This window comes from Octodon degus, unplaced genomic scaffold (genome assembly GCF_000260255.1).
Source record: "Octodon degus isolate 3935 unplaced genomic scaffold, OctDeg1.0 scaffold00112, whole genome shotgun sequence".
Classification (NCBI taxonomy): domain Eukaryota; kingdom Metazoa; phylum Chordata; class Mammalia; order Rodentia; family Octodontidae; genus Octodon; species Octodon degus.
In genome coordinates this window covers 5075871-5088318 of record NW_004524688.1, presented here as the reverse complement: position 1 = coordinate 5088318, position 12448 = coordinate 5075871, and the positions used below count along the sequence as shown (strand labels likewise).

Sequence of the window (12448 nt, the reverse complement as noted above, 5' to 3'; positions counted from 1 at the left end):
AAGCTTGTTCTAAGTAGGTGCTTTAGACCACTGAGCCATCTCACCAGCCCCTCTTTTTTCTTTCTTTCTTTCTTTTCTTTTTTTTTTTAATGTATTTGATACAGGGTCTCATTACACAGCTCTGACTCATAGTGATCCTCCTGTTTTCAGCCTCCCCGGCTCTGGGATTATAGACGTACACTACTCCACCCAGACTCATTGATTGCTTTTTGATCACACCTCATACTTTTTTTTTTGGTGGTACCAGGGATCAAACTCACTACCTTGTGCTTGCCAGGCAGGTGCTTATGCCATGATCTATCTCCCCAGATTACACCTTATAAACAGACTTAAAATTTCCATCTGGTGAATTACCTGTTGTTAATACTTTGTTGTAAATTTCCCATGAGATATTTTCCCATGCCTGTTAGGGTGGTGCCCCCCAGTAGTCCCCACATTCTGGGAGGCTAATTCAGGAAGGCTGAGAGTTTCAGCCAAGCCTGGGAAACTTAATGAGACCCTGCCTCAGAAATTTTTTTAAAAATATTTTTTATTTATTTTTTGTATTTTAGTACAGGGTCTCACTACACAGATCAGACTTGTAGTGATCCTCCTGTTTACAGCCTCCCAAGAGCTGGGGTTACAGGTGCACACCACCACACCCAGTCTCAATCAATGGCTCAGCGAGCTCCAGGGGCAGGGCCGGCAGGCACCCCAGGGTTTGAACCCTGGGATTAAGCCCCAGCTGCTGCATCTGCCTAAACTGGTGCTTTGATCCACTGAGCTATTTGGCCAGCCCTACAAAAAAATTTTAAAGGGCTGGGGTATAGCTCATTGTGAAGGTACTGGGTTCAGTCCCAAATATTACAAAATTGAAAAAAAAAAAAAAAAAAGGAAAGAAAAGAAACCAAATATTACAAAATTGTAAAGAATCCAAATAAATAATTCTCTTCACAATATGGCTCTCTTAGCTGGGCATAGTGGCATCCTAAGCCTGCCAAGTGCTGGGATTACAGGTGTACACCACTGTGCCCAGAGTGGCATAGTTAATACTATACAGTAATTCCCAGCTTACAGTTGATGAAACAGAGGTTCAGGAAAGCAGTGAAGTAACTTGCTCAGATTCACAGGACTAGTGTGGTGGACCAAGATCTCCATAACCCAGTGTAATTTTATGATATAAATATCATGTACTATAATATATATTAAATTCATTTTATATGTAAATTCACATTGGGAAATCAGTACATATATAACATGTCTTGATTGGTTTTGGTCCTTTTAGACAAGCCTCTTTTGAGACAAGAGGATGCTAAAGAAAAGGCTGGAAAAAGAGGGAGGGGAGTCAGGGAGATAGCTCAGTAGAATAAGCGCTTGCCTGGCAAGTACAAAGCCCTGAGTTCAATCCCAGTCCCACCAAAATAGAAGACAGGGCCAGCCCACTTTGCAGCCTGCGTTTTGGGCAGGAACTGAGGCAACAAAAGATGGACTGGAGAGAGGAGGGAGGGTCCACCCGTGATGCCCACTCTGACACAAGATTCAACTTCTGAATTCAGCATTAGCCTAGGACCAGGATGCCCTGGTCTAAATACAGTGGAAGTAGCTTATAAACAGTAAGCCCTCAGCACATGCCCTGTGGCCTTCCGCAGCCCTTGGCTACCTCCAACCCTAATCACCATGCCCGTGACCCACTGTGGGCTTTGGATTCTGTGACAAGTTCTCTAAGGGCAAAAACTCCTCCAGCTGATAGAGGGGGTGCATCCAGCTGCTCACTGGCAGGAGTGATACGTCAAGCCAAACCCTCAGTGTCACCCCAAACCCTAAGGCTGGAAGCCCTCAAAACCAAGCTCCCTTGGCACTACAAATTCTTCTCCCTGTCCACTCCCACTCTGAATCTTGTCTATTCTCTTTCAAATGAATCATTGATCCTGTTCCTATTCTTGGATGACCTGCTCAATTCTTTGTTTGGGCCTCAAAGATCCCGGATAAGACCCCAACCTCTTAACACCTTCAGTGAAGTTCTATTTTATTTTTATTTTCTTTATTTTTTTTTTTTTTGGTGGAACCAGGGATTGAACTCAGGCCATTGAGCTTGCCAGGGAAGCACTTATTCAACTGAGCCAGCTCCCGGGCCCTCCAGTGCAGTTTTAGACGCAGTTGGTGATTCTTTTCCATGACCTATGTCCTCATGGGTCCTAATTCTAGAAATGTTTAGCTATGGGGTTCTGCCCTCATGAAGGGAACACACACTCACAAAGAACATATATAACATATATAACATCAGGGCCCTACTGCCTGAAGTGGACTAGAGAGAAATCTGGCTTGGATAGGTCAGTGAAACATGACCTTACGTGGTCATTCTGAGCAGGACCAAAATGAGCCAGGTGGCATTTTGAATGCATGAAGTTTCTAGGCAGGGGTCAAGGGTTTTAGTACCACAGGCCCAGAGCCCCACTTCAGAGATGTCTCATCCCCAGTTTGAAGTGTGAACACCCCCTTCTTGGTAGGCCCACCTCTTCCCCTGGAGCCCACATGTACCTTGGCAGCACCCCCTTGCCCAACCCCCTTGTCTTATAGGAACTCTTCCTCTTTGATAGGAGGAGGCCTGCATCCCAGGACACTCACCGGAAGTTGCTGTAGATGTCTACCCATCCGTCCTGTGTGAGGCAGACGAAGAGTGTGTACAAGGCCACCCCCAGGTTCCCGAAATGGAGAGGCACAAACTCACCGAAGAGTGTGACCCCGAGCAGTGCAAACACCTGCCACAGACCAAAGCCCCACCCCAGCTTCACTCAGAGCACTTGGAGCATAACACAGTAAGAGGCAAATAAAGATTGCCACAAGAAATATAGAGCCTCAGACTTGTAAGCCTCTCTTCCCCAGAAACCCCTCCCTCTTCCCAAAGCCTCAGGAGCTCAAGTCAGGGAAGGGGAGTGGCACTGACCAGCATGACAAAGAGGATGAGGACCCAGATCTGAGCCATGCCAGGGCCTGCCTGCAGGATGACGCGGATGATTCGGGCCAGGGGCTCCACCGCCATGCACACGTGGACCAGCCGCAGCACCCTGTGGCAAGATCTTGGAGTTGCCCCTCTGCCTTACCCAGCCCCTCCAGCCACCCCTCGCCAGCTTCCCACAGAGGCAGAACTGGGCTCCAGCTTCCCAGCCATCCATTCCAGGTCTTTGGCTATAGCCGGGTCTCCCTGTCTTCCAGAGCTCCAGCTTACCTGAGACAGTAGGTGATGGAGTCACTGACCACGTCCAAGACACCCAATATCAGCATGCAGACAATGAAGAAGTTGAGGATGTTCCATCCGTCCTGAGGGAGCGCCAGCCCCAGTGGGGCCAGTCAGGCCCAGCCATGGGGCATTGACAGTCTGCCCTCCCCAGCCCTGAGGAAAAGGGCGCGGTGCTCTCAGAGCAGGACAGTCAGCTGCCATCCACTGCAGTTGCACTGTCATCCCCAGACATGACTCAGAACACACGTGCGCTCGCTGTCCTGCACGTGCATTGATAACCAGCGGAAGCTCCGAAACTCCAGGGAAGAGCTCCCTCACAGCCACTCAGATGTCCCTAGGCTGAGGCTGCCAGGGCCCAGCACCTGCAGAGGTGGCCTTGCCAATAAGGAGGTGACCTAAGAGCTTGTGTGTGATCCTGCCTGTGTGGGATACACTACACCGAATAAAGGGAAAGAAAATACTAGTCAAGGAGCACTGCTTCAAGGGCCGGGGAGACGGCTCAGTAGAATAAGCACTTGCCTGGCAAGTGCAAGGGCCCGAGTTCAATTGCTGGTTTTGCAAAAAAAACCCAAAACACTGCTTCAGTAGCAAGGCGAATGTGAAATTACACTCATGGCACAAGGAAGGGAGGGAGACCACCCTTACCGCCCTTACTTCCTGCTGTAAGACAGGGTGTGAGGAAGCAGCTTATCTGTAGGAACAATGTGACCAATGATCTGAGCCAGCGGTGCTCTGGCGTAGGCACAACATGACATCTGTCTAAGGTTGGACACAACCAGAGCACCCAGACCTCAGAGACTGGTTGAATAAAGTATGGAACCTTCACTTTAATGAGCATTAGGTAGTCTTAAAAAAGATCACTGAGAAAAATCTCCAGCTGCTAACACAGAAAGATTGTCAGGATCCAGTCAGCAACAAAAGCTATGTGGATGCTGCCATCAGGCTAGGAAGAAGACTAAACGTATGTGTTTATTTGCTTATGATTGTCAAAATAACCACCAAAGAAGGTTACCTAGAGGGGGTGGGAGAAGGGATGACAGGACTGGAATGGAACAAGAATTCTGTGTAAATTTTCAATATAGTTTTGACCAGTATGTATTTGAGTGAAATATTTAAAAAGAAAATAATTTTTATTTATTTTCTTTTTTTCTTATTTATTTATTTATTTTTTTATTTATTTTTTTGTTTGTGTGTGTGTGTGTGTGGCCAGCTCAGCCCACCAGGGGGCGGGGCTGGCTGGCATGTGGTGCTGGGGGATTGAACCGCGGTCCCTGTGCTTTGCTAAGCTTGTTCTAAGTAGGTGCTTTAGACCACTGAGCCATCTCACCAGCCCCTATTTTTTTTTCTTTTTGAAGGAACTTGTGTTTTTGGTACTGTGGATCGAACTCAAGACCTCGCATTGGCAGGCAGGCACTTAAGCCACTGCACTATCTCCCTAGCCCTGTCTTTTTGAGACAGGCTCTCACTATGCAGTTCAGGGTGGCCTTGAGCTCACTATAAACGCAAGTTATCCTGGCCCCTTATACTCTATCTGTGCTTGCACATACATAACGTCTGCCTATCTACTTTTTTAATCTTTTATTTGTTTGGTACAGGGTCTCACTATGCAGTTTGGACTTGTAGTGATTCTCTTGTCTCAGCCTCCCCAGCACTGGGATTACAGGTGTGCACCACCATGCCCGGTTTCAGTGGCCCAGAGCTGGGGATGGGGCCAGCATGGCATATGGTACTGGGGATTGAACCTTGGTCCTTGTACTTGCTGGGTGGGTGCTTGGACTGCTGAGCTATCTCCCTGACCCTGCCTGTCTACTTTTTGAAATGCAACAGTTCAGGAAATTCAAAGTTCAGTGCCCGTGAATATAGTTTTATTGGTTTTGTTTTTTGTTTTTGTTTTTGGCAGACCTGGGAATTGAACTCAGGCCCTTGCACTTGCCAGGCAAGCACTTATTCTACTGAGCTATCTCCTTGGCCCCTAAAGTTTTATTGGAATAGAACTGGACACAGTGGCATCCACCTGCAGTTCCAGCTACTCTAGAGGTTGAGGCAGGAGGATCACTTGAACCTATGAGTTTGGGTCCAGCTAGTCAACACAGTGAGACCTCATCTCAAGAAACAAAACAAACAAAAACAAAAACAAAAAATCCTCCCAAAACACTATGTTTGGACGCAGTCACGTTCCGGCATGTGTGCACTGTGTGGCCACTTCTGTGTCCCTGGGAAGGTGAGTCATTGCACCAGAGAATTCAGAGCCTACCACACGTTGTATTTACCCATTGGTGGACTGCACTGGTTTGCTGATTACTGCTCCAGAACCCTATCAGCCCTATTTCTCAGCTACAGAAATCAAGGTTCAGGGCTGGGGAGATAGCTCAGTCGACTAATGTTTGCCTGCCAACCATAAGGTCCTGAGTTCACGCCCTGGTATCACAAAAAAAAAAAAAAAAAAAAAAAATTGGAGCCGGGGAGATAGCTCAGTACAATAAGTGCTTGCCTTGCAAACACAAGGACTTGAGTTCAATCCCCGGTTCTGAAAAAAAAAAAAAGAAATCAGGGTTCACCTGACTGTAGAACTAGAGCCCAGAGGGGAATTTGGCATTAGAATCCATGTTGTGCTGCACGTCTCACTTGTTAGAAATGCTCTTGCTTCTCCTCTCTCTTCCCTTTCCTTCCACATTCTCGCCTTCCCCCACCCCACACACTGATAGCTCTCAGTGGGTTAACCCTCAGGGAGAGGGCAGTGGCACAGAGGTCCCAGAGTCTCACCTTCCAGAAAATCCAGAAGCCACTGAGCCAGCGAAGGAGAACTTCACAGACGAGGGTGGTCAGCACAATGTTGTCTATGATTGAGAACAATTCGTAGTGTTTCTAAGTGGGAGGCAGATGGAGAGAAGGGCGGGGCATCAGTGAGCAGGACCTGGGCCAGGAAGGGCCAGCACGTGTGCAGGGAGGGGAGGCCTGTGTCTGTCCCTGCCGCTGCTCATCCCAGCGCTTCAATCGCTCCCTACAAGTTCCTCCTAACCACAGGCCCTGTGCTGAGACCACGCATGCACTGCTTCATGTGACTCTCAATACAGTCCTGCAAAGCAGGTCCCAACTTGGTGTGGCGGAGATGCCTGTAATCCCAGCATTCAGAATGTGGAGGCAGGAGAACTGCTGGGAGTTCAAGGCCAGCCTGAGCTAGATAGCAAGATCTTGTATCCAAAACAAGGAGATCTTATTCCTATCTTCCAGACAGGGACTAGAGAGGAATCCGGTGCACACAGATTTGTCAGAAAAGATTGCTATTGCCTAAACAACTAATTTGAAGATAACATCGTACAATACAGCAACCACTGTCGAACTGCTATTACTTTGTTTAGTGAAATTTGTATCATTTCTATTTTTTTTTTTACTATTCTGTATTCTTTAAAAAAGAAAAAAGAAAAAATTTTAAAAAGAAAAGATTGCTATTGACCAAAGACCTTTGTCCCTGTTGCTCTGCAGCCTCTAGGACAGGAGAAGTCAGGGAAGCGAGGTAGGGAGGCTGAGCAGGCCCTGCAGCGAGAGGAAGAAGCCTCACCCTGCGGCTGGGGGACACCGACCCCCAGGGCCCTTCTCTCTGTGTCTACCACTTCTGTTGCTCCAGCACCCTGAGTCTTCCAGGCCAGGACTAACCCAGCTCCTGGTGTCCTCGTCCTTGTCCTGGCCTGGAGCAGGTATCACGGGCAGATGACTCCTAGGATCTGTTCAAAGTCAGCTCACTTCTGTCTCACCTCAGCCCTGCTCTTTCAGCTTCCTTATAGTTGTGACCTCTACTAACAGCCTATTACCCTCCCACCTCATTTCAACCTGGTGTCACCAAAGTCACTTTGTCTCCTCCTTTATTTTTTGTCTTGTTTTGTTGTGGTGGTACTGGGGATCCAACCAAGGGGCTGTGTACCTCTGAGCTATTCTTTAGCCTTTTTTAGTTTTTATTTTGAGCCAGAGTCTTGCTAAATTGCTAGGCTGTGCTTGAACTTGCAATCCTCCTGCCTCGGCCTCCCAGGGTGTGGGGATCACAGACACAAGCCACCACACCTGGATCATCTCCTTCTTTTATTCCAGAGGTCAACAGACTTGGTCCCTCGGAGCTCACTACTGCACATGGGGCTTCCCTGCTGCCTGTGCCTGCCACCACCCCACCCACAGTCAATGCCACGCGGCCCAGCGCTTCTTTTACTAAAATGTGGGTTAAGTCTTATGGGCTTCCTGCTTTTTTCAAATTCCCGAAGCACTGTTAGAGATCATGGCTATGAACCCAGAGAAAGAGCTTCTTCCCAGGTGTTGTAGTACATGCCAGGAGGCTGAGGCAGGAGAATCACAAGCTCAAGGCCAGCTTGGACTACAGAGCAAGCTCAGGGATGGCCTGCACTACCTAGTGAGTTCAAGGTCAGCCTGAACTGTATAGTGGGAACAGCTCACTATATGAGTCTCAAAAATAAAACAGACCATAAAGCCGGCATTTGTGATCTGGACTGACTTCATAGCCCGTCGCAGCTGTGCTCCGCTCCCCTCTATCTATCTACTCTGCTCATTCTGCACACTTGGCAGGCGCATTTCTGCCTCCATCACATGAAGTTGGCTCCAGGGCAGATCAGCAGAACGAATGTGGGAAATGCTTCTTGGCCCTCGTCAGCTGCATCTCGCCACATGCGGCACTGCTGCCGGGACATCTCTCCTGGGCTGTCCCAGCGGGCCCCTGGCCGCTTCTTCCCAGCCTCCTTTTCTCCCCGACACCTCCCTTGCTGTCTCATGTGTGGAAGCTTTCCTTGGATCGGTCTTGGTTTTGTCTACACTCCGCAGGTCGTTGTGTCCCCTCCCCAGTCTGGGCACAGGCGCATAGACAATGCTCATATGTTCCTCTTCAGCCAGGACCTCAAGCTCCTTTCAGCCTCGATCTAGAGTCCTTGCAAGACACTGCACAGGCGCTGAGACAGCACAGGACCCCACACAGCTCACCCTGACTCCCGCATCCTCTGCAGACCCGCTTTTCCTCCTGTGTGCCCCACGCCCCCCTGGCCCCGACACAGCACCAGCCCTACCACTAGCAGTCGGGGACTTACCTTCGGGCTTTCCCTTTGTCTGCATGCCTGAGATGAGGATACGTGTTGTTGGCACAAGGTGGCACAGGGAAAGGGTAAGCGTCAGCTAGGGATCTGACCAGTCAGGGAGGCTCACGGATTCTACCCTAGAGAGCTGCCAGAGCTTCTGACCTCCTACGTGAAGCCCCTCATGGGCACACCTGCAGCAGCAGGCCTCCTGGCCCACCTTTTCCATTCTTAGCCCCTCCCTAGAGGCTACACTGTGGCAGCCACTGCAAGTTTTCTAAAGCATGAGCCTGTGCATTTCGCTTCAGCTCTTTAAATCCTTCCCTGGGGGCTGGGGAGTTGACTCAGTAGAATAAGTGCTTGCCTGGCAAGCGCAAGGGCATGAGCTCAATCCCCGGTTCCGCAAAAAAAAAAAAAAAAAAAAAAAAAAAAATCCTTCCCTGGGTTTCTGTTGACAAAGGAAAAAAGTCATCTTTTATGACCCCGTGTGACCTGGCCACTGATCACCTTTCTGAGCTTATCTGCTGCCAACAAAGGGAATATATTTTTTCAGCAAGGAATCATACACAGCGCTGTGTGCATTCTAGGCAAGCACGCTACTGCTAACCTGCACCCCCAGGCTGACATTTTGATCTGTTTTGATTTGACTTTTTTTTTTGGTTTTTTTTTTTTTGTCTTTTTGAGACAGTCTCATTATGCAATTCAGGCTGGCCTCAAACTCACAGTGATCCTCCTGCCTCAGCCTCCTGAGTGCTGGGGTTACAGGTGTGCACCGCTGCACCTGGCTGACATACTGATATCAAATCACACAATACATGCCTGTGTACTCTTGGTACTCTTAAAACACCAAGAAAATTAAAGTATCAGTAAGACCAAAGTCACTGGACTTTGAACTGGACACACAACTCTCTCCCATGCTGTTTCTGTTGTCCAAAATACTTTTCCCTTGTCATCTCACTTAGTGTGGTTATTTTTTTTTCAGAATAGAGATTGAACTCAGGCCCTTGTACTTGCCAGGCAAAGAACTTCTCCTACTGAGCTATCTCCCTGGCCCCTGTGTGGTTAATTGTGACTTAAATTTTTTTCAAGGTAGAGATTTCTGCTATCGCCCAGGCTGACTCGAACTCGTCATCCTTTCCTCAGTCTCCTGAGTGCTGGGCCACAGGCATGCACCATCACATCTAGCTTCCTCTTCTTGACTCTCGGTATAAGTGCCGCCGTCACCAAGGAAGCCTTCCCTGACCGCCCAGGAAAGGTTGGATTGTCACTGAGCTTCACACACTCTGACACTCAGGCACTGTAACAGTGTGTGTGTGCATCTGTCTGAGACAGAAAGTGGGTCTGTTGGTCTTTACCTGGACCCTCGGTACCAAGCAGAGTCAGCACCTGGCCTGAGTGACTCCTTTAGTGACAATTGGCCATCACCCCACGCAAGGTACCCACTTGTCTCCCTCTACAGTGGGCTGTTCTGTTCTTGCTCTTCAACAAATCCAGCATTTTCCTCAGTTCGGGCTCCAGAGTCCCCTCCACCACAGTTATTCTGACCTCTAGATCCCCAGAAGGCCAGACTGGGCTGACCCTTGAAGAACACCCAACCAGCCATCATAGAACAAAGAGCCCGAGGGGAAAGTGCCCGCCCCCAACCCTATCAGAGCTGATAGGGGAAGAGGTTGGGCTTGCGTCCCACCTGGTCAAGGAAGGAGTTGGTGCGGAGAGCGATGGTGATGGCGTTGGTCACCAGCAGCAAGGCCAGCAGCAGCTGAAAGGCGGGGTGCTGCAGCATGTATTGGATGGACGTGCGAATGAACTCTTGCTTGTCCCAGGCATCCTGGGGGAGGGTGGAGACCTTCCTTCAGGCAGGTGTCATCACAGCGCCCTCGGCCTGGACGTCTGCTCTAGAGCAGGAGTAGCTGGAGATCAAGGCATGTAGGCTGGGTGGAGAGGGTCCCTGCTGATCCCACCCCCACTCATTCCCACCTTTTTGTTTATGATGTCCTGGCGGTTGACAAACACTTGTTCCTGCGGCCGGCTGAAGCGATGGTGCATGGTGCTCTGCAGGAGAGAGGAGCAGCCGTCAGTGCAGCCATGGTCCCTGCCCACCCTCAGGTGGCAGCTCTGTGGTGAGCCAGGCAGGGGTCCCCTACCAGGGTGCTCAAATGTTTGACTTGCCTGAGTCTGGGTCTTGCCACCAAGTCACTGTTACTCTTTCTCCTCCTAAAACTTTGCTCCAGGTGCTCTTGGTCCTCCTCACAGTAAGATCACAGAGGCGGCTATGACCTCCAGCCTTCTGCATTCTATCCAGGCATTCCGGCCTAGGAGCCCCTCCCACTGCCCCCTCTACCCCACAGAAGAAGCCAGGGACACCTTCCAGGGTAGGGCCACTGGCAGAGGCTGAGAGGAGAGGTTCGGTCTGCTGTGTGCCCTGGGTGGAGTCAGAGGATGTGAATCTGTTCAGGATCTAGGAGCTGGAGGTGAGGCTGGGTTGAAAGAATAAGAGAGAAGAGGAAAGGAAAGGGGAGGGGAGGGGAGGAGAGATAAGGGGAAAGGAAGGGAGAGGAAGAGAGAGGAGAGGTTTAGTGTTGGGACTCTCCCTGTGACAGATCCCACACCTGCACCCTCCCCTCCAGGTACCTGACCCGCTGTCCTGCTCAGGTTGGCCTCCTACCCTTTGGCACTAGCTGTATTCCTCTATTACCTGTCTCCCTGAAAATGGGGTGGGGAGCGTTGCTGGACTCCAAGGTGCTGGGGAGGGGTGGATGTGAGCAGGACCAGAGCCCATCACTTGGGCAGGCACGTAGCCTCAAGTGCAGCCATGGACTACACAGTGAGGGCTTGTCACCCAGCCTATGGCAGAGAAGCACTCGGCTGTACAGCTTTTCTTCCCAGTTCTCCCTTGACTCATAAAATAAAGGCACACATCCATTCATTTTTAGAGAAATCTACTTTATTTGTTGAAAAGTGTATCTCAAGTGAAATAGACACCCTTCTCTAGGGCCTGCAGCTCCTGTGGCTTTGCCCGTAAGACAGCAGGGTGTAAGGAGCTGTAACAGTCCAAGAAGCGGGTATTGCCTGAGATCAACGCTAACTCTAGAACCCTATAGCTAGAACCCAGCACCTGACCAGCCTGGTATCAGGATCCCAGGTGAGATTTCAAAACTTAGCTCAGATCCTAAAACTTGGCCCATCAGTAGCTAAGCCCAGACTGGAGTCCAAAGCCCAGAGCTGAGCCTACAGTCTGGAACTCCCTAGAGCTGGGAGCCATAGTAGCTTTTATTTATTTATTTATTTATTTATTTATTTATTTATATTTTTTATATTTTTCTGAACTGGGGATTGAACTCAGGCCCTTGAGCTTGCCAGGGAAGCGCTTATTCTACTGAACCATCTCCCTGGCCCCATTTATTTATTTTTTTGAGGGATGGCAGGTACTGGGAATTGAACTCAGGACCTCACACTTGCCAGGAAGGTGCTGTGCTGCTGAGCTGTATCCCCAGCCAGAACCACCGTAGCTTGAAGCCTGGAGCTGAGTCCCTCACCATGCCCAGGGCTCCTGCTGACTTAAAGAGTGCTCGGTAGCACCTGCACGTGAGGCACTTGCTCACTGAGGTGGGCTCCTACCTCTGTTGAATGAAAGCGCTCTGCTGCTGTGGATGGGTGAGGAGCTGTGACTGGTCCAGGAGGGTCACGCCACCCTGCCTCAGTTGTCAGCCCGTTTTTTCTGCTGCTTCTTCACTGTTGTTGGTGGGAACAGGACAAGGCCAGGCCTCTTGTAGCTCCCTGTCTAGTGCTCCTCAACCTTCTGGAGGGCAGAGGCCCTGGCAGTGCTGTGGCGATGGTGTCGGAGCGCTGAGGACGTGTCTCCATTAAGTGCACTCCAGTCTGAGATGGGCCGGCAGGACAGGCGAGCATCAGCCTGAGCCCACGTCCTGCTCTGCTTCACACTCTCCACTTCCTGCTGAAGGCCCTCAGTGCCGGGGCTGAGCAGGCTGCAGCCTCATCGCCACACTCTTCTGCTTCCATCTCACTGCTACAGCAGGCTGGTTAGGAAGGAGCAGTTGGGGATCACACAGGGGTTGGGGAGGTCAGGAATTGCACTAGAGGATCAGTTCCCAGCCCCAATCCCAGGAGGCAGAGGCTCTAGTGAGAGCCACTTTCCTTCTCCTGC

At 50.1% G+C, this 12448-nt stretch overlaps 1 protein-coding gene across 1 annotated transcript in view; it reads right to left on the bottom strand.

Annotated features, from left to right (window-relative positions):
* Catsper4 (cation channel sperm associated 4) overlaps window positions 1–10576 on the bottom strand; it is a 15027-nt gene extending 4451 nt beyond the window's left edge. The window contains exons 1-7 of the mRNA XM_023699244.1: window positions 10535–10576; window positions 10261–10335; window positions 9971–10111; window positions 5981–6082; window positions 3206–3297; window positions 2924–3044; window positions 2605–2738 (exon numbers count right to left, since the gene is read on the bottom strand). Of these exons, the coding sequence (XP_023555012.1) occupies window positions 2605–2738; window positions 2924–3044; window positions 3206–3297; window positions 5981–6082; window positions 9971–10111; window positions 10261–10335; window positions 10535–10576 (707 nt within the window). The remainder of the gene's footprint in view (window positions 1–2604; window positions 2739–2923; window positions 3045–3205; window positions 3298–5980; window positions 6083–9970; window positions 10112–10260; window positions 10336–10534) is intronic.
* Between the last annotated feature and the right edge of the window lie 1872 nt (window positions 10577–12448).